General features: G+C 43.7%; 1 protein-coding gene across 1 annotated transcript in view; it reads right to left on the bottom strand.

The window, feature by feature from the left end:
• Window positions 1–21972, bottom strand: part of LOC138662919 (gastrula zinc finger protein XlCGF57.1-like) — a 380865-nt gene that overhangs the window by 142967 nt on the left and 215926 nt on the right. Inside the window, exon 2 of the mRNA XM_069748920.1 lies at window positions 2883–2896. Coding sequence (XP_069605021.1) covers window positions 2883–2896 — 14 coding nt within the window. The remainder of the gene's footprint in view (window positions 1–2882; window positions 2897–21972) is intronic.

The raw sequence follows: 21972 nt of genomic DNA, 5'->3' as shown, positions 1-21972 counted from the left end.
AGAAAATATTTAAATTGATAACGCAACCGTGTGCAATCCCAATAGAAGACATCACAGACGGTTGTGTATCCTGGCATGATGGGTCAGAGCAGCATTTTGGAAATACTTACGAAATTTATCTTTGCCTGCGGGGGAAGCGCTGTCGAAGCCATCCCACAGCGATTTTGCCACCTCAATCCACAAACGGCGCAACACGCCCTGGTCCGCGTGCCGGGGGTCACGGCTGTCCCACAACGTTCCTGTATGGATGCCACCATGAGGTCTATGTCCAGTGGGTCATCATGGGCCCGCTGTGAAACCTAGAATAATTGGAAAATATTAATGTTTGAAAGATAAAAATTGTTCTCCCTACCTCCTCCACCACCACCTACCACCTCCAACCCCCCCCCTCCCACCACCCCCCATACCCCCCCAAAAAAAAAGTTAAAGAAAAAAAAGGAATAGGTTTGACATAAAAACTTACTCGCCGTCCTGCCACCACAGCTTGGTCCCGTGGTCTCTGCTCCTGAGGGCTATGTTCCTCCTGGCTCTCCTCCTCACTTGAAGAAGCCTGTAAAATAGTTTAAAAAAAGTTGAGTGACCCATCTACAAATGACACCGAATAGTAAGCAACAGTAGATCATGTACTCACCGGACTCCTCAGCGGTGGGGTAGGGCTTGACTCGCTGGCCATTACTAATGCAATTCTGAAATAAAAAACAAAATAAAATTTATCCTATGCACAATACAGCGGAACATAGTAAAATATATAAAAAAAATACATTTACATTTCAACCACAAACAACATTGCACTAATGCCAACTGAACTAACGCTGAGCAAACAACACTGCCACATTGAAACAAAAAACAATGGCAGAGACAACACAATGCCAGAGTAAACAAAAGCCTAAAGATAACAAAACAAATACACAACAGACCCTATGTCGTAATCCAAAAAGACAGTTTTGTTTACAAAAATGTTTACTACATTGATTGCAAAAAGTCAAAAGAACAGCAAAACCATACCGCCATACGTGACAATTAAAAAAAAAATTAACAAAAAAAAAACCCTAAATATAAAGACCTTAAATACCAAACTGATTAAAAAAGCAAACATTTATATTTAAAAAAGCAAAAAAAAATTTGGAACAACAGTATGCACGGAGCAACCCAAAAAACACAATAGATTTTTGAAAGAAAAAAAAATTAACAACCCCCAAAAATTAAGGACAGAAACGGCAATCCTGGATACACCACCATACTTTACACAATAAAACCGACAGGGCCGGAGACAATAAAAGGCCATACAACGCCATACATCACAACCAGAAACATACAACAATGTCTTTACACAACCACAGTGCAGAACATAATACACAACTTGCAATAAAAATTATTACATTTAATAAAAGGGCGCAGAATCATTCTATACTACCATACTTTACAATAAAACCGACAGGGCAGGAGACAATAAAAGGCCATACAACGCCATACATCACAACCAGAAACATACAACAATGTATTTACACAACCACAATGCAGAACATAATACACAACTTGCAATATAAATTATTACATTTAATAAAAGGGCACAGAATCATTCTATACTACCATACTTTACAATAAAACCGACAGGGCGGGAGACAATTAAACGCCATCATATAACGAAAGAAAAATACATCACAACTGAATACAAAAAACACCCCCAAACCAATGGAAAAGAAAAATCTATCCTGGAAAGAACAATAATCAAGGCCGGAGACAATGAAACGCCATCCTTTACAACGCCATACATCACAACCAGACTAAAAATACAACAATGTCTTTACACAACCACAGTGCAGAATATTATACACAACTTGCAAAAACAATTAAAAAATAAAACATGTAGAAAATGCACAGAATCATTCTATACTTACATCTCTGGACAGCAGATGAAGAAGTCTGGTCTGATGTGTTGTCTGTAGATGCTGCAGCAGAAGTGACAAACAATCCAAACATTTTCTTTATATATGGGGGATGTTTTTATCACTGTCTTCACTGTCTAGACACTGTCTAGACACTTTTTTGTTTAATTTTATTTAACAACGCATGCGTCGCACAACGCACGCACGACGCACGCACTTGCGTCTCGTGCGTTGTCAATTGGTTTCAATGAGAGATTGTAACGCAATGACGACGCACGAGCGACGCAAGTGCGATGCATGCGTTTTATAGACGCTACAAAAATGCAACATGTGGCGTCTCCGACGCCACCCAGGTGCGGTGAAACGACGCATGCGTCGTGCGTTTTTACAAAAACGCATACCAACGCAACGCATGCGTCCCCAATGATAAAGATAGGGGCGCATGATGCATGCGTCATTGTGCGTCGACGACGCTGCGTCGCATGACGCTAATGTGAACGTAGCCTAACCCCTGCAGCACCAGACAGCCAGGCATGTAAGGTGTCGCAATAGTGGCTGCAGCAAGACCCTAATAGGAGCCAACATCGGGCGTGTAATGCGAGGAGCTGCTGTGGTGATGGTGAACTACAGGTACCAGGGACAGGGAAGGAGCCTCTGCATGCCAAGCACAAGCAATGTAGAGGTGTGTGGACGGGGGTGTGAGGAAAAACACAGCAGAAAAAGGGCAGCTGTACCAGAGTGTTGCTATGGGGGGCTGCATTACATTCTATGGGGGCTGTGCTGCATTACATTCTATGGGGGCTGTGCTGCATTACATTCTATGGGGGCTGGGCTGCATTACATTCTATGGGGGCTGTGCTGCATTACATTCTATGGGGGCTGTGCTGTATTACATTCTATGGGGGCTGTGCTGTATTACATTCTATGGGGGCTGTGCTGTATTACATTCTATGGGGGCTGTGCTGTATTACATTCTATGGGGGCTGGCTGTATTACATTCTATGGGGATTCTATGGGGGCTGTGCTGCATTACATTCTATGGGGGCTGTGCTGTATTACATTCTATGGGGGCTGGCTGTATTACATTCTATGGGGCTGTGCTGTATTACATTCTGTGGGGGCTGTGCTGTATTACATTCTATGGGAGCTGTGCTGTATTACATTCTATGGGGACTGTGCTGCATTACATTCTATGGGGGCTGTGCTGCATTACATTCTATGGGGGCTGTGCTGCATTACATTCTATGGGGCTGTGCTGTATTACATTCTATGGGGACTGTGCTGCATTACATTCTATGGGGGCTGTGCTGCATTACATTCTATGGGGGCTGTGCTGCATTACATTCTATGGGGCTGTGCTGCATTACATTCTATGGGGGCTGTGCTGCATTACATTCTATGGGGGCTGTGCTGTATTACATTCTATGGGAGCTGTGCTGTATTACATTCTATGGGGACTGTGCTGCATTACATTCTATGGGGGCTGTGCTGCATTACATTCTATGGGGGCTGTGCTGCATTACATTCTATGGGGCTGTGCTGCATTACATTCTATGGGGTTGTGCTGCATTACATTCTATGGGGGCTGTGCTGCATTACATTCTATGTGGGCTGTGCTGCATTACATTCTATGGGGGCTGTGCTGCATTACATTCTATGGGGGCTGTGCTGCATTACATTCTATGGGGGCTGTGCTGCATTACATTCTATGGGGGCTGTGCTGCATTACATTCTATGGGGACTGAGCTCCATTACATTCTATGGGGGCTGTGCTGCATTACATTCTATGGGGGCTGGCTGTATTACATTCTATGGGGCTGTGCTGTATTACATTCTATGGGGGCTGTGCTGTATTACATTCTATCGGAGCTGTGCTGTATTACATTCTATGGGGCTGGCTGCATTACATTCTATGGGGGCTGTGCTGTATTACATTCTATGGGGGCTGTGCTGTATTACATTCTATGGGGGCTGTACTGTATTACATTCTATGGGAACTGGCTGCATTACATTCTATGGGGGCTGGCTGCATTACATTCTATGGGGGCTGTGCTGCATTACATTCTATGGGGACTGAGCTGCATTATATTCTATGGGGGCTGTGCTGCATTACATTCTATGGGGACTGTGCTGCATTACATTCTATGGGGGCTGTGCTGCATTACATTCTATGGGGGCTGTGCTGCATTACATTCTATGGGGGCTGTGCTGTATTACATTCTATGGGGGCTGTGCTGCATTGCATTCTATGGGGCTGTGCTGTATTACATTCTATGGGGGCTGTACTGTATTACATTCTATGGGGACTGAGCTGTAATGCTGGATACAGCTGTAATTATGCTATATAGTCGTGTTACACTCCCCTCACTTCTTGTAACCTACAAGTGTACAAAGATATTATACAGTCACCATGCGACAAGTGGGCCTGTGTGACCTCAAATGCCAGGGCGGAATTTTAGTCCCAGTCCGGCCCTGGTCATCTCCTCCTATATATAGTATATAACTGTATGTCAGGGGTGTCAAACTGCATTCCTCGAGGGCTGCAAACAGGTCATGTTTTCAGGATTTCCTTGCATTGCACAGGTGATAATTTAATAACCTGCAGATAATGATTCCAGCACCTTGTGCAATGCTAAGGAAATCTTGAAAACACGCATGGTCTGAGGCCCTCGAGGAATGCAGTTTGACACCCCTGCTGTATGTCATCTCCTGTATATAGTATATACCTGTATGTCATCTCCCCTGTATATAGTATATACCTGCTGTATGTCATCTCCTCCTCTATATACTGTGATGCAGTGAACCCTGTGACAGCTAGGGCGCACAGTGAGTGCTCTTTGGGATGTGCATGGAGGCATATCTATTGTGATATTGGTGGTGAAACAGTGACTGGCTGTGTTGTGAATGGCCAATATGTGTCGCAGAGGGAGTCTGCGTAGTAAGTCTGATGCAATGTGGTTGTTCTGGGATCTGTAGTCCCTCAAGAATGTGTATATGTATGGTGTAGTGGTAAGGGAGACTTAGTAGGCTAGTTGTGTGAGATGGGTGGGACAAACTAGCCACACATCCACACTTCCATCCAGGGGAGTGGTTAAGGGCATATAATGTGACCAGGGTGTGGGTCACATGTCCCTGTGTGGTTCCAGTGGAAGGTCCTGGAGAGCCTGTGTGTTCGGAGGTCTTGGGAGTAGGACCGGATCCCTGAATAGCACACTGAACCATCTGTGTTGGATTTCCTGGGAGTAGGAGTCCTGATTAGCACATGGTGGGGCTTTGGACCTGGTGGCCTGGGGTGTTGGACGAGGTCCTGCATTGCACCTGGAACAGGGCACATGTGTGGTTCATGTGAGGAGGAGATGCCAGTGTGTTGGATTTCCTGGGAGTAGGATCCCTGAATAGCACACAGTAAGACTCTGGTTCTGGATGGTCTATGTGGGGAAAGCTACCGTCCTTCGGTGGCTCTGGACTGACTGATCTGTGCCGGCCAGGCAAGTTGGTGAACCCCGTAAGGCAGCTTTCCCGGAGGAGTAGACTGACGAGGAGTCAGCAGGTGGAGCAGGAGCTCCCATAAGGTACCATTGACTGTTGGTGCTTGTGATGTTCCATGAACTGTGTGGTCTCCCACGGTGACTGAACGGAGTTAGGTTCGGTGTGTTTAGAGACCAGAACCCAGTGTCATATGCGCTGTATGTGACTTGGGACATTGGTGAAGTGTACGGCGTACGGACACCCATGGTAACTGGGCGAAGTGAGAGATCCAGCATGTTTAGTGTCCGTGAAACAAAGCCGTAAACGAGTGTACAAGATAAAGCTGCAAGTTAACATCACCAGTTGGTGCCTATTGTGTTCTATGGAATGTATAATATGAACTGTATAACTCGGTTTATGACACTTTAATAAACCGTATGGACTGTTTTGTGTTCAAAAATCGTGCCTGACTACGTTAATCCCGTGCCAAGCGAGTGTCCCCCAATACACTTAGTGAAAGCAATCTTACAATAACTATGTGTCATCTCCTCCTGTATATAGTATATATGTGTCAGCTCCTCCTGTATATAGTATATACCTGTAAGTCATCTCCTCCTGTATATAGTATATACCTGTGTGTCATCTGCTCCTGTATATAATATATACCAGTGTGTCATCTCCTCCTGTATATAGTATATACCTATGTGTCATCTCCCCTGTATATAAGTGTGTGTCATCTCCTCCTTTATATAGTATATACCTGTATGTCATCTCCTCCTGTATATAGTATATATCTGTGTGTCATCTCCCATCTATATAGTATATACCTGCATGTCATCTCCCCTGTATATAGTATATACCTTTGTGTCATCTCCCCTGTATATAGTATATACCTGTGTGTCATCTCCCCTGTATATAGTATGTACCTGTATGTCATCTCCTCTGTATATAGTATACACAAGTGTGTCATCTTCCCTGTATATAGTATATAAGTGTGTGTCATCTCCTCCTGTATATAGTATATACCTGTATGTAATCTCTCCTGTATATAGTATATACCTGTATGTAATCTCTCCTGTATATAGTATATACCTGTGTGTCATCTCCCCTGTTTATAGTATATATGTGTGTGTCATCTCCCCTGGATATAGTACATACCTGTGTGCCCTCTCCCCTGTATATAGTATATACCAGTGTGTCATCTCCTCCTGTATATAGTATATATCTGTGTGACATCTCCTCCTGTATATAGTATATATCTGTGTGTCATCTCCTCCTGTATTAGACCTCATTCACATGTTATTTGCTCAGTATTTTTACCTTAGTATTTGTAAGCTAAATTGGCAGCCTGATAAATCCCCAGCCAACAGGAAGCCCTCTCCCCTGACTGTATATATTAGATAGATATATATTTATAAATATATATATATTTCTCAGAAGAGGCAATTTGCATATTATATTTCCCAGAGGAACATTGCACGGCGAATAAGCCTCCTTACCTTGACAAGCCAGAGATGGTATGTCACTCTCCATAAGGAGAAACGATACCCCATAGACCCCAGTCCAGAGCCTCTCACCTAGCCAAATCAGTTCTCATGCTTCGCACTGACGAGGGCCAACAGCCTGAAACACCGTGTCTGCGAATTGAGATATTGATTTGGCTTTTATCCTAAGTCATATTGCACGACTCGTTAAAGGGTTGATTGTGACTTGTAGGATCGCTACTTCCAACAGGTGGCGCTATAGAGTTTAAGTCCTCTTTTTCTCTGAAGAGGCAATTTGCATAGTATATATTAGCTCACACATACACATAATAGACTGACGAGGGCCAACAGCCCGAAACACCGTGTCTGCGAATTGAGATACTGATTTGGCTTTTATCCTAAGTCATATTGCACGACTCGTTAAAGGGTTGATTGTGACTTGTAGGATCGCTACTTCCAACAGGTGGCGCTATAGCGTTTAAGTCCTCTTTTTCTCAGAAGATGCAATTTGCACATAATAGACAGGTCATGTGACTGACAGCTGCCGTATTTCCTATATGGTACAGTTGTTGTTCTTGTAGTTTGTCTGCTTATTAATCAGATTTTTATTTTTGAAGGATAATACCAGACATGTGTGTGTTTTAGGGCGAGTTTCATGTGTCAAGTTGTGTGTGTTGAGTTGCGTGTGGCGACATGCGTGTAGCAACTTTTTGTGTGTCGAGTTGCATGTGACAGGTTAGTGTAGCAAGTTGTGTGCAGCAAGTTTTGCGCGTGGCGAGTTTTATGTGTGGTACGTTTTGAGTATTTGCAAGTTTTGTGTGAGGCAATTTTTGCATGTGTTGCAACTTTTGTGCATGTGGCAATTTTTCCGCGTGTGGCGAGTTTTCCATGAGATGAGTTTTGCACGTGTGGCGAGTTTTGCGTTAGCCTAGTTTTGCGTGTGGCGAGTTTTGAGCGGCGACTTTTGTGTTTTGACTTTTATGTGGCGAGGTTGGTGTACAGGTCCTTCTCAAAAAATTAGCATATAGTGTTAAATTTCATTATTTACCATAATGTAATGATTACAATTAAACTTTCATATATTATAGATTCATTATCCACCAACTGAAATTTGTCACGTCTTTTATTGTTTTAATACTGATGATTTTGGCATACAACCAGGGCCGGCTCCAGGTTTTCGAGGGCCCCGGGCGAAAGAGTCTCAGTGGGCCCCCCCCCTTTAACATATACCCCGATTTATGATGCACAGATACGGCAGAGAAATGTATAGTACAATGCCAGATTTCACTTCTTACATGAGTGACAGCTATTGTAGATTCTGCAGTGTATATATACAGGAGGAAAGGTGCTGTGCAGTGTATATATACAGGAGAGGTGCTTTTCTGTTTTGAGTTTTTCTATGAAACAAAGACTTTTCTATATAAACAACGTTGTTTGGTTTTGCGGCCCCAACCGATCTGTGCTACAAAGTAACAGGCGGCTCGGGCTTTAATGAGGGACCTGATGCTGAATCCTTTCCACAAACCTTAATGACCCAATTAGTGCCCTGTCATTAGAAGCTCATTAAACGCCTCCCTGTCCCGAGCAGTCATGTACAGTATGGGGGGATCCTGCAGCCCACCCCCTGACTGCTCCATACCATACATTACCCTCTGTCGCTCTCACTATTATCCTGTGCATTTCTCCTTCATCGTTACCCCATGTTACACTTGTCATCACCCACTACAGAGTAGCAGGGCAGCCAATGTCACCCCCTCCCGGACCCTAATGGCAGCAGGAAATGTCTGCTCCTCTATTGGGTTGGAACCTGATTTAATCAAGGAATAATGTGGATTTGTTGCCGGTGGCTGCAGGGGAAGGGTTAAGTGATGCCATGTCCTTGGTGGAAGCAGTGGCAGCTGCTGGGACCTGGACAGAGACAACCAATGTTGCTGTGACTGCACAGTGTGATGTGGAGGAGAGAAGCTGAGACTCCGGAGCAGAAATCACCCACATGCCAGCACTGGGCAGAGTCCCTCCAGTCACCAGCCTGGGGCCACAGGGCCCCAACGTACAGCTCACAGCTCAGTTTTATCCATGGCAGCAGCTCCCCTTCCTCCTGGCATCTGGTTAACCCCATTTATGCGGGTCGGATTGTTATCTTTAAGGTTCAGCAATAACCTTCATACAGATGGGAAGGGGTTAAGCTTCTTCCTACCCCACTGGTGCAGGTTTGGTGCAGCATGCATGTATTCTGGGTGAGCTGGGCGGCTACAGGCTGCACCCCACCAGCTGCTCCTCCAGACATCACCCACATTTTTAGGCAGTGGAGAAAGACAGCAGCAGACTGAGCCACAATTGCAACCACTGCTGGATACCTTTGCACTAGTAGGACGAATCTGCCTGATAAACTTCAGCACTGTCTGCAGCCACCCAGGGGGGAGAGCAGAGAATGTGCTCTCTCCGCCCAAAATGTCACACTGGCTGCCTTCTCTTAACCCCTATGTGTGCCTGCCTGGCTGCACTGACTGAGTGAGAAGATGCTTGAGTCAGAGCTGGCACATAGGGGTTAAGAGAACGCAGCTAGCAGTGACTTTGTGGGGGGAGAGAGCATGTTATCTCCTGCTCTGCTCTCCCAGCTGTATCTATGACAGCATGAGTGGGCCCCCCCCCTCTCCCCAGGGCCCCGGCATTTGCCCGCTGTGCCGGGTGCTGACGCCGGCCCTGCATACAACTCCTGATAACCCAAAAAACCTGTCTCAATAAATTAGCATATTTCACCCATCCAATCAAATAAAAGTGTTTTTTAACCCCTTAAGCCCCGAGGGTGGTTTGCACGTTAATGACCGGGCCAATTTTTACAATTCTGACCACTGTCCCTTTATGAGGTTATAACTCTGGAACGCTTCAACGGATCTTGGCGATTCTGACATTGTTTTCTCGTGACATATTGTACTTCATTTTAGTAGTAACATTTATTCGATATAACTTGCGTTTATTTGTGAAAAAAACGGAAATTTGGCGAAAATTTTGAAAATTTCGCAATTTTCCAACTTTAAATTTTTATGCCCTTAAATCACAGAGATATGTCACGCAAAATACTTAATAAGTAACATTTCCCACATGTCTCCTTTACATCAGCACAATTTTGGAACCAAAATTTTTTTTTGTTAGGGAGTTATAAGGGTTCAAAGTTGACCAGCAATTTCTCATTTTTACAACACCATTTTTTTTTAGGGACCACATCTCATTTGATGTCATTTTGAGGGGTCTATATGATAGAAAATACCCAAGTGTGACACCATTCTAAAAACTGCACCCCTCAAGGTGCTCAAAACCACATTCAAGAAGTTTATTAACCCTTCAGGGGTTTCACAGGAATTTTTGGAATGTTTAAATAAAAATGAATATTTAACTTTTTTTCACACAAAATTTATTTCAGCTCCAATTTGTTTTATTTTACCAAGGGTAACAGGATAAAATGGATGCCAAACATTGTTGTACAATCTGTACTGAGTACGCTGATACCCCATATGTGGGGGTAAACCACTGTTTGGGCGCATGGCAGAGCTCGGAAGGGAAGGAGCGCCATTTGACTTTTAAATGCAAAATTGACAGGAATTGAGATGGGACACCATGTTGCGTTTGGAGAGCCACTGATGTGCCTAAACATTGAAACCCCCCACAAGTGACACCATTTTGGAAAGTAGACACCCTAAGGAACTTATCTAGATGTGTGGTGACCACTTTGACCCACCAATTGCTTCACAGAAGTTTATAATGCAGAGCCGTAAAAATAAAAAATCATATTTTTTCACAAAAATGATCTTTTCGCCCCCAATTTTTTATTTTCCCAAGAGTAAGAGAAGAAATTGAACCTCAAAAATTGTTGGCCAATTTGTCCTGAGTACGCTGATACCCCGTATATGGGTGTAAACCATTGTTTGGGCGTATGGCAGAGCTCGGAAGGGAAGGAGCGCCATTTTACTTTTCAATGCAAAATTGACTGGAATTGAGATGGGATGCCATGTTGCGTTTGGAGAGCCCCTGATGTGCCTAAACATTGAAATCCCCACAAGTGACACCATTTTGGAAAGTAGACCCCTTAAGGAACTTATCTAGAGGTGTGGTGAGCACTTTGACCCAACAAGTGCTTCACAGAAGTTTATAATGCAGAGCCGTAAAAATAAAAAATCATATTTTTTCACAAAAATAATCTTTTCGCCACCAATTTTTTATTTTCCCAAGGGTAAGAGAAGAAATTAGACCACAAAAGTTGTTGTGCAATTTGTCCTGAGTGCGACGATACCCCATATGTGGGGGTAAACCACTGTTTGGGCGCATGGCAGAGCTCGGAAGGAAAGGAGCGCCATTTGACTTTTCAATGCAAAATTGACTGGAATTGAGATGGGACGCCATGTTGCGTTTGGAGAGCCCCTGATGTGCCTAAACATTGGAACCCCTCACAAGTGACACCATTTTGAAAAGTAGACCCCTTAAGGAACTTATCTAGATGTGTGGTGAGCACTTTGACCCAACAAGTGCTTCACAGAAGTTTATAATGCAGAGCCGTAAAAATAAAAAATCTTATTTTTTCACAAAAATGATCTTTTCGCCCCCAATTTTTTATTTTCCCAAGGGTAAGAGAAGAAATTAGACCACAAAAGTTGTTGTGCAATTTGTCCTGAGTGCGACGATACCCCATATGTGGGGGTAAACCACTTTTTGGGTGCATAGCAGAGCTCGGAAGGGAAGGAGCGCCATTTGACTTTTCAATGCAAAATTGACTGGAATTAAGATGGGACGCCATGTTGGTTTGGAGAGCTCCTGATGTGCCTAAACATTAAAAACCCCCACAAGTGACACCATTTTGGAAACTAGACCCTCTAAGGAACTTATCTAGATGTGTTTTGAGAGCTTTGAACCCCCAAGTGTTTCACTACAGTTTATAACGCAGAGCCGTTAAAATAAATTTTTTTTTTTTTCGCAAAAATTTTTTAGCCCCCAGTTTTGTATTTTCACAAGGGTAACATAATAAATTGGACCCCAAAAGTTGTTGTCCAATTTGTCCTGAGTACGCTGATACCCCATATGTGGGGGGAAACCACTGTTTGGGCGCATGGCAGAGCTCGGAAGGGAAGGAGCGCCATTTGGAATGCAGACTTAGATGGATTGGTCTGCAGGAGTCACGTTGCATTTGCAGAGCCCCTGATGTACCCAAACAGTACAAACCCCCCACAAGTGACCCCATATTAGAAACTAGACCTCCCATGGAACTTATCTAGATGTGTTGTGAGAACTTTGAACCCCTAAGTGTTTCACTACAGTTTATAACGCAGACCCGTGAAAATAAAAATTCTTTTTTTTTTTCACAAAAATGATTTTTTAGCCCCCAGCTTTGTATTTTTACAAGGGTAACAGAATAAATTGGACCCCAAAAGTTGTTGTTCAATTTGTCCTGAGTACGCTGATACCCCATATGTGGGGGGGGACCACTGTTTGGGCTCATGGCAGAGCTCGGAAGGGAAGGAGCGCCATTTGGAATGCAGACTTAGATGGATTGGTCTGCAGGCGTCACGTTGCATTTGCAGAGCCCCTGATGTACCCAAACAGTAGAAACCACCCACAAGTGACCCCATATTGGAAACTAGACCTCCCATGGAACTTATCTAGATGTGTTGTGAAAACTTTGAACCCCCAAGTGTTTCACTACAGTTTACAACGCAGAGCCGTGAAAATAAAAATCCTTTTTTTTCCCACAAAAATGATTTTTAGCCCCCCAAATTTTTATTTTCCCAAGGATAACAAGAGAACTTGGACCCAAAAAGTTGTTGTCCAATTTGTCTCGAGTACGCTGATACCCCATATGTTGGGGTAAACCCCTGTTTGGGCGCACGGGAGAGCTCGGAAGTGAAGGAGCACTGTTTTACTTTTTCAATGCAGAATTGGCTGGAATTGAGATCGGACGCCATGTCGGGTTTGGAGAGCCCCTGATGTGTCTAAACAGTGGAAACCCCCCAATTATAAATGAAACCCTAATCCAAACGCACCACTAACCCTAATCCCAACTGTAACCCTAACCACACACCTAACCCAGACACACCCCTAATTCTAATCCCAACCCTAATCCCAACCGTAAATGTAATCCAAACCCTAACCCTAGCCCCAACCCTAGCCCTAACCCTAACCCTAACCCTAACCCTAACCGGAAAATGGAAATAAATACATTTTTTTTAATTTTATTATTTTTCCCTAAGGCTAGGTTCACATTGCGTTAGGGAAATCCGTTTAGCACTAGCGGATTGCGCTAACACAATGTCTTTTTAGGTGTCGTGTTTAGTGGTCGCGTTAACGTCCCCGCTCTGGAAGATCGGGGATCGGACCTCGGGCGCGCCGCGGACGCTGCAAGCAGCGTCTGAGGCGCGCCACAAAAGAATGGCACCTTGCTAGCGCGAGCCGAAAATGGCACGCTCTAGCGATGCGCTACACCCGAAAATCACATTGCTGTCAATGGTTGTGCTAACGGACCCGTTGCACGGCGTTAATTGTGACATTTTCGCCGTGCAACGCTGTCCGTTAGCGTTAACCCATTAACGCAATGTGAACCTAGCCTAACTAAGGGGGTGATGAAGGGGGGTTTGATTTACTTTTATAGCGAGTTTTTTAGCGGATTTTTATGATTGGCAGCCGTCACACACTAAAAGACGCTTTTTATAGCAAAAAAGTTTTTGCGTCTCCACATTTTGAGAGCTATAATTTTTCCATATTTTGGTCCACAGAGTCATGTGAGGTCTTGTTTTTTGCGGGACGAGTTGACGTTTTTATCGGTTACATTTTCGGACATGTGACAGTTTTTGATCGCTTTTTATTCCGATTTTTTTGTGAGGCAGAATGACCAAAAACCAGCTATTCATGAATTTCTTTTGGGGGAGGCGTTTATACCGTTCCGCGTTTGGTAAAATTGATGAAGCAGTTTTATTCTTCGGGTCAGTACGATTACAGCGACACCTCATTTATATCATTTTTTTTATGTTTTGGCGCTTTTATACGATAAAAGCTATTTTATAGAAAAAATAATTATTTTGGCATCGCTTTATTCAGAGGACTATAACTTTTTTATTTTTTTGGTTATGATGCTATATGGCGGCTCGTTTTTTGCGAGACAAGATGACGTTTTCAGAGGTAACATGGTTATCTATATCCGTCTTTTTGATCGCGTGTTATTCCACTCTTTGTTCAGCGTTATGATAATAAAGCGTTGTTTTTTGGCTCGTTTTTTTTTTTTTTTTTCTTACGGTGTTCACTGAAGGGGTTAACTAGTGGGCCAGTTTTATAGGTCGGGTCGTTACGGACGCGGCGATACTAAATATGTGTACTTTTATTGTTTTTTTGTTTTTTTTTATGTAAAGAAATGTATTTATGGGAATAATATTTTTTTTTTTCTGCTTTATTTAGGAATTTGTTTTTTATTTTTTTTTTTTACAAGTGTGGAAATTTTTTTTTTTACTTTTTCACTTTGTCCCAGGGGGGGACATCACAGATCACCGATCTGACAGTGTGCACAGCACTCTGTTAGATCGGTGATCTGACATACAGCCGGGCAGGATTAGAGCTGCAGCTGCAGCCTGATCCTGACCCGGAAGTGCTCCCTGCAGGACCCGGATGCAGCCCGGCGGCCATTTTGGATCCGGGGACTGCAGGGAGAAGACGCTCGGTACACGGTGAACACATCACCGTGTACCGATCGTCTCAGGGAAGCCCGCAGGGAGCCCCCTCCCTGCGCGATGCTTCCCTGCACCGCCGGCACACCGCGATCATCTTTGATCGCGGTGTGCCGGGGGTTAATGTGCCGGGAGCGGTCCGTGACCGCTCCTGGCACATAGTGCCGGATGTCAGCTGCGATAGGCAGCTGACACCCGGCCGCGATCGGCCGCGCTCCCCCCGTGAGCGCGGCCGATCGCATATGACGTACTATCCCGTCCATGGGAATTAAGTCCCAGGTCACCTGGACGGGATAGTACGTCATATGGGATTAAGGGGTTAATAACAAACAAAAAAACCATCAAATAATAATGTTCAGTTATGCACTCAATACTTGGTCGGGAATCCTTTGGCAGAAATGACTGCTTCAATGCGGCGTGGCATGGAGGCAATCAGCCTGTGACACTGCTGAGATGTTATGGAGGCCCAGGATGCTTCAATAGCGGCCTTAAGCTCATCCAGAGTGTTGGGTCTTGCGTCTCTCAACTTTCTCTTCACAATATCCCACAGATTCTCTATGGGGTTCAGGTCAGGAGAGTTGGCAGGCCAATTGAGCACAGTAATACCATGGTCAGTAAACCATTTACCAGTGGTTTTGGCACTGTGAGCAGGTGCCAGGTCGTGCTGAAAAATGAAATCTTCATCTCCATAAAGCATTTCAGCCGATGGAAGCATGAAGTGCTCCAAAATCTCCTGATAGCTAGCTGCATTGACCCTGCCCTTGATGAAACACAGTGGACCAACACCAGCAGCTGACATGGCACCCCACACCATCACTGACTGTGGGTACTTGACACTGGACTTCAGGCATTTTGGCATTTCCTTCTCCCCAGTCTTCCTCCAGACTCTGGCACCTTGATTTCCGAATGACATGCAAAATTTGATTTCATCAGAAAAAAGTACTTGGGACCACTTAGCAACAGTCCAGTGCTGCTTCTCTGTAGCCCAGGTCAGGCGCCTCTGCCGCTGTTTATGGTTCAAAAGTGGCTTTACCTGGGGAATGCGGCACCTGTAGCCCATTTCCTGCACACGCCTGTGCACGGTGGCTCTGGATGTTTCCACACCAGACTCAGTCCACTGCTTCCTCAGGTTCCCCAAGGTCTGGAATCGGTCCTTCTCCACAATCTTCCTCAGGGTCCGGTCTCCTCTTCTCGTTGTACAGCGTTTTCTGCCACATTGTTTCCTTCCAACAGACTTACCATTGAGGTGCCTTGATACAGCACTCTGGGAACAGCCTATTTGTTGAGAAATTTCTTTCTGGGTCTTACCCTCTTGCTTGAGGGTGTCAATGATGGCCTTCTTGACATCTGTCAGGTCGCTAGTCTTACCCATGATGGGGGTTTTGAGTAATGAACCAGGCAGGGAGTTTATAAAAGCCTCAGGTATCTTTTGCATGTGTTTAGAGTTAATTAGTTGATTCAGAAGATTAGGGTAATAGGTCGTTTAGAGAACCTTTTCTTGATATGCTAATTTATTGAGACAGGATTTTTGGGTTATCAGGAGTTGTATGCCAAAATCATCAGTATTAAAACAATAAAAGACGTGACAAATTTCAGTTGGTGGATAATGAATCTATAATATATGAAAGTTTAATTGTAATCATTACATTATGGTAAATAATGAAATTTAACACAATATGCTAATTTTTTGAGAAGGACCTGTATGTGTGGTGAAATGTGTGCTGAGGGTGATATGTGTTCAAGCACGTGGTAGTGTGTGGCGCATTTTGTGTGTGTGTTCATATCCCCGTGTGTGGTGAGTATCCCATGTCAGGGCCCCACCTTAGCAACTGTACGGTATATACTCTTTGGCGCCATCGCTCTCATTCTTTAAGTCCCCCTTGTTCACATCTGGCAGATTCCGGACATGGATTTCTCGTGACATATTGTACTTCATGACAGTGGTAAAATTTCTTTGATGTTACGTGCGTTTATTTGTGAAAAAAACGGAAATATGGCGAAAATTTTGAAAATTTTGCAATTTTCCAACTTTGAATTTTTATGCAATTAAATCACAGAGATATGTCACACAAAATACTTAATAAGTAACATTTCCCACATGTCTACTTTACATCAGCACAATTTTGGAACCAAAATTTTTTTTTGTTAGGGAGTTATAAGGGTAAAAATTTGACCAGCAATTTCTCATTTTTACAACACCATTTTATTTTAGGGACCTCATCTCATTTGAAGTCATTTTGAGGGGTCTATATGATAGAAAATACCCAAGTGTGACACCATTCTTAAAACTGCACCCCTCAAGGTGCTCAAAGCCACATTCAAGAAGTTTATTAACCATTCAGGTGTTTCACAGGAATTTTTGGAATGTTTAAATAAAAATTAACATTTAACTTTTTTTCACAAAAAATTTACTTCAGCTCCAATTTGTTTTATTTTACCAAGGGTTACAGGAGAAAATGGACCCCAAATCTTGTTGTACAATTTGTCTTGAGTACGCCGATACCCCATAAGTGGAGGTAAACCACTGTTTGGGCGCACGACAGAGCTTGGAAGCGAAGGAGCGCCATTTGACTTTTTAATGCAAAATTGACTGGAATTGAGATGGGACGCCATGTTGCGTTTGGAGAGCCACTGATGTGCCTAAACATTGAAACCCCCCACAAGTGACACCATTTTGGAAAGTAAACCCCCTAAGGAACTTATCTAGAGGTGTGGTGACCACTTTGACCCACCAAGTGCTTCACAGAAGTTTATAATGCAGAACCGTAAAAATAAAAAATCATTTTTTTTCACAAAAATTATCTTTTCGCCCCCAATTTTTTATTTTCCCAATGGTAAGAGAAGAAATTGGAACCAAAAAGTTGTTGTACAATTTGTCCTGAGTACGCTGACACCCCATATGTGGGGGTAAACCACTGTTTGGGCGCATGGGAGAGCTCGGAAGGGAAGGAGCGCCGTTTGACTTTTCAATACAAAATTGACAGGAATTGAGATGAGACGCCATGTTGCGTTTGGAGAGCCACTGATGTGCCTAAACATTAAAACCCCCCACAAGTGACACCATTTTGTAAAGTAGACCCCCTAAGGAACTTACCTAGATGTGTGGTAAGCACTTTGACCCACCAAGAGCTTCACAGAAGTTTATAATGCAGAGCCGTAAAAATAAAACAAAAATTTTTTCCCACAAAAATTATTTTTTAGCCCCCAGTTTTGTATTTTCCCGAGGGTAACAGGAGAAATTGGACCCCAAAAGTTGTTGTCCAATTTGTCCTGAGTGCGCTGATGCCCCATATGTGGGGGGGAACCACCGTTTGGGTGCATGGGAGGGCTCGGAAGGAAAGGAGTGCCATTTGGAATGCAGACTTAGATGGAATGGTCTGCAGGCGTCACATTGCGTTTGCAGAGCCCCTAATGTACCTAAACAGTAGAAACCCCCCACAAGTGACCCCATATTGGAAACTAGACCCCCCCCACAAACTTATCTAGATGTGTTGTGAGAACTTTGAGCCCCCAAGTGTTTCACTACAGTTTATAACGCAGAGCCGTGAAAATAAAAAATCTTTTTTTTTCCCACAAAAATTATTTTTTAGCCCCCAGTTTTGTATTTTCCCAAGGGTAACAGGAGAAATTGGACCCCAAAAGTTGTTGTCTAATTTGTCCTGAGTACGCTGGTACCCCATATGTTGGGGTAAACTTCTGTTTGGGCACACGGGAGAGCTCGGAAGGGAAGGAGCACTGTTTTACTGTTTCACCGCAGAATTGGCTGGAATTGAGATCGGACGCCATGTCGCGTTTGGAGAGCCCCTGATGTGTCTAAACAGTGGAAACCCCCCAATTATAACTGAAACCCTAATCCAAACACACCTCTAACCCTAATTCCAACGGTAACCCTAACCACAGCTCTAACCCAGACATACCCCTAACCCTAATTCCAACCCTATTCCCAACCGCAAATGTAATCCAAACCCTAACCCTAACTTTAGCCCCAACCCTAACTGTAGCCTTAACCTTAACTGTAGCCTTAACCCTAGCCCTAACCATAACCCTAGCCCTAACCCTAGCCCTAAACCTAGCCCTAGCCCTAACCCTAACCCTAGCCCTAACCCTAGCCCTAACCCTAGCCCTAACCCTAACCCTAGCCCTAACCCTAGCCCTAACCCTAATGGGAAAATGGAAATAAATACATTTTTTTAATTTTTTTATTTTTCCCTAACTAATGGGGTGATGAAGAGGGGTTTGATTTACTTTTATAGCGGGTTTTTTAGCGGATTTTTATGATTGGCAGCCGTCACACACTGAAAGACGCTTTTTATTGCAAAAAATATTTTTTGCGTTACCACATTTTGAGAGCCATATTTTTTCCATATTTGAGTCCACAGAGTCATGTGAGGTCTTGTTTTTTGCGGGACGAGTTGACGTTTTTATTGGTAACATTTTCGGGCACGTGACATTTTTTGATCGCTTTTTATTCCGATTTTTGTGAGGCAGAATTACCAAAAACCAGCTATTCATGAATTTCTTTTGGGGGAGGCGTTTATACCGTTCCGCGTTTGGTAAAATTGATAAAGAAGTTTTATTCTTCGGGTCAGTATGATTACAGCGACACCTCATTTATATCATTTTTTTTATGTTTTGGTGCTTTTATGCGATAAAAACTATTTTATAGAAAAAATAATTATTTTTGCATCGCTTTATTCTGAGGACTATAACTTTTTTATTTTTTTGCTGAAATTGCTGTATGGCGGCTCGTTTTTTGCGGGACAAGATGATGCTTTCAGCGGTACCATGCTTATTTATATCCGTTTTTTTGATCGTGTGTTATTCCACTTTTTGTTCGGCGGTATGATAATAAAGCGTTGTTTTTTGTCTCGTTTGTTTTCTTTTTTTCTTACGGTGTTTACTGAAGGGGTTACCTAGTGGGACAGTTTTATAGGTCGGGTCGTTACGGACGCGGCGATACTAAATATGTGTACTTTTATTGTTTTGTTTTTTTTATTTAGATAAAGAAATGTATTTATGGGAATAATATTTTTTTTTTTTCATTATTTAGGTTTTTTTTTTTTTTAATTTTTTTTACACACTTTTAAAAAAATTTTTTTACTTTTTTACTTTGTCCAAGGGGGGGACAATACAGATCGGTGATCTGCCAGTTTGCACAGCACTCTGACAGATCACCGATCTGTCTCAGAGCGCTGCAGCGTTACCAAGTGCCTGCTCTGAGCAGTGTTGTGAATTCTGTTGTCGGGCTCCCTCCTGTGGTCATGAATGGTACTTCGGCTGGTTCTATCCATGGAATTCCTCTGATGGCTGTGGGTGTTTCTGAGTTTCCTTCCACAGGTGACGAGGTTAATTCGTTAGCTGGCTGCTCTATTTAACTCCACTTAGATCTTTGCTCCATGCCACCTGTCAATGTTCCACTCCTGGATCGTTCTTGTGACCTGTCTTCCCAGCAGAAGCTAAGTGCCTGCTTGTTTTTCTCTGGTTTGCTATTTTTCTGTCCAGCTTGCTATTTTGTTTGTTGTCTTGCTTGCTGGAAGCTCTGGGACGCAGAGGGAGCGCCTCCGCACCGTGAGTCGGTGCGGAGGGTCTTTTTGCACCCTCTGCGTGGTCTTTTTGTAGGTTTTTGTGCTGACCGCAAAGCTACCTTTCCTATCCTCGGTCTGTTCAGTAAGTCGGGCCTCACTTTGCTAAATCTATTTCATCTCTGTGTTTGTATTTTCATCTTTACTCACAGTCATTAAATGTGGGGGGCTGCCTTTTCCTTTGGGGAATTTCTCTGAGGCAAGGTAGGCTTTATTTTTCTATCTTCAGGGCTAGCTAGTTCCTTAGGCTGTGCCGAGTTGCATAGGGAGCGTTAGGAGCAATCCACGGCTGTTTCTAGTGTGTGTGATAGGATTAGGGATTGCGGTCAGCAGAGTTCCCACGTCCCAGAGCTCGTCCTATATTATCAGTAACTATCAGGTCATTCCGTGTGCTCTTAGCCACCAGGTCCATTATTGTCCTGACCACCAGGTCATAACAGTACAGGTGGCCCAAAGTACTAATGCATCTCAATAGAGGGATAAGAGAAGTTCTGAGACAATTTTTTTTTCTTTGCACTGTGTTTTGTCTCTCTTTTCCCCTTTACATCTGGGTGGTTCAGAACACAGGTGTAGACATGGACATTCAAGGTCTGTCCTCTTTGATGGATAATCTCACTATAAGTGTACAAAACATTCAAGATTTTGTGTTTCAGAATCCGATGTCAGAGCCTAGGATTCCAATTCCTGATTTGTTTTTTGGTGATAGATCTAAGTTCTTGAATTTCAAAAATAATTGTAAATTGTTTCTTGCCTTGAAACCTCGCTCCTCAGGTGACCCTGTTCAACAAGTAAAGATCATTATTTCTTTGTTACGTGGTGACCCTCAAGACTGGGCATTTTCCCTTGCGCCAGGGGATCCGGCATTGCGTGATGTTGATGCGTTTTTCCTGGCGCTTGGATTGCTTTATGACTAACCTAATTCAGTGGATCAGGCAGAGAAAATCTTGCTGGCTCTGTGTCAGGGTCAGGATGAAGCGGAGATATATTGTCAGAAGTTTAGAAAGTGGTCTGTGCTCACTCAGTGGAATGAATGTGCCCTGGCAGCAATCTTCAGAAAGGGTCTCTCTGAAGCCCTTAAGGATGTCATGGTGGGATTTCCCATGCCTGCTGGTCTGAATGAGTCTATGTCTTTGGCCATTCAGATCGATCGACGCTTGCGTGAGCGTAAAGCTGTGCACCATTTGGCGGTACTATCTGAGCATGGGCCTGAGCCTAAGCAATGTGATAGGACTTTGACCAGAGCTGAACGGCAAGAACACAGACGTCGGAATGGGCTATGTTTTTACTGTGGTGATTCCACTCATGCTATCTCCGATTGTCCTAAGCGCACTAAGCGGTTCGCTAGGTCTGCCACCATTGGTACGGTACAGTCTAAATTTCTATTGTCCGTTACTCTGATTTGCTCTTTGTCATCCTATTCTGTTATGGCATTTGTGGATTCAGGCGCTGCCCTGAATTTGATGGACTTGGAGTTTGCCAGGCGCTGTGTTTTTTTCTTGGAGCCCTTGCAGTATCCTATTCCATTGAGGGGAATTGATGCTACGCCTTTGGCCAAGAATAAGCCTCAGTACTGGACCCAATTGACCATGTGCATGGCTCCTGCACATCAGGAGGATATCCGCTTTCTGGTGTTGCATAATCTGCATGATGTGGTAGTTTTGGGGTTGCCATGGCTACAGGTCCATAATCCAGTATTGGACTGGAAATCTATGTCTGTGTCCAGCTGGAGTTGCCAGGGGGTACATGGTGATGTTCCATTTTTGTCTATTTCGTCTTCCACTCCTTCTGAAGTTCCAGAGTTTTTGTCGGATTATCGGGATGTATTTGATGAGCCCAAAGCCAGTGCCCTACC

Source organism: Ranitomeya imitator, chromosome 2 (genome assembly GCF_032444005.1).
Source record: "Ranitomeya imitator isolate aRanImi1 chromosome 2, aRanImi1.pri, whole genome shotgun sequence".
Taxonomy (NCBI): Eukaryota; Metazoa; Chordata; class Amphibia; order Anura; family Dendrobatidae; genus Ranitomeya; species Ranitomeya imitator.
Note: the sequence above shows the minus strand (reverse complement) of the source record. Positions and strands in the feature narration are given on the sequence as shown.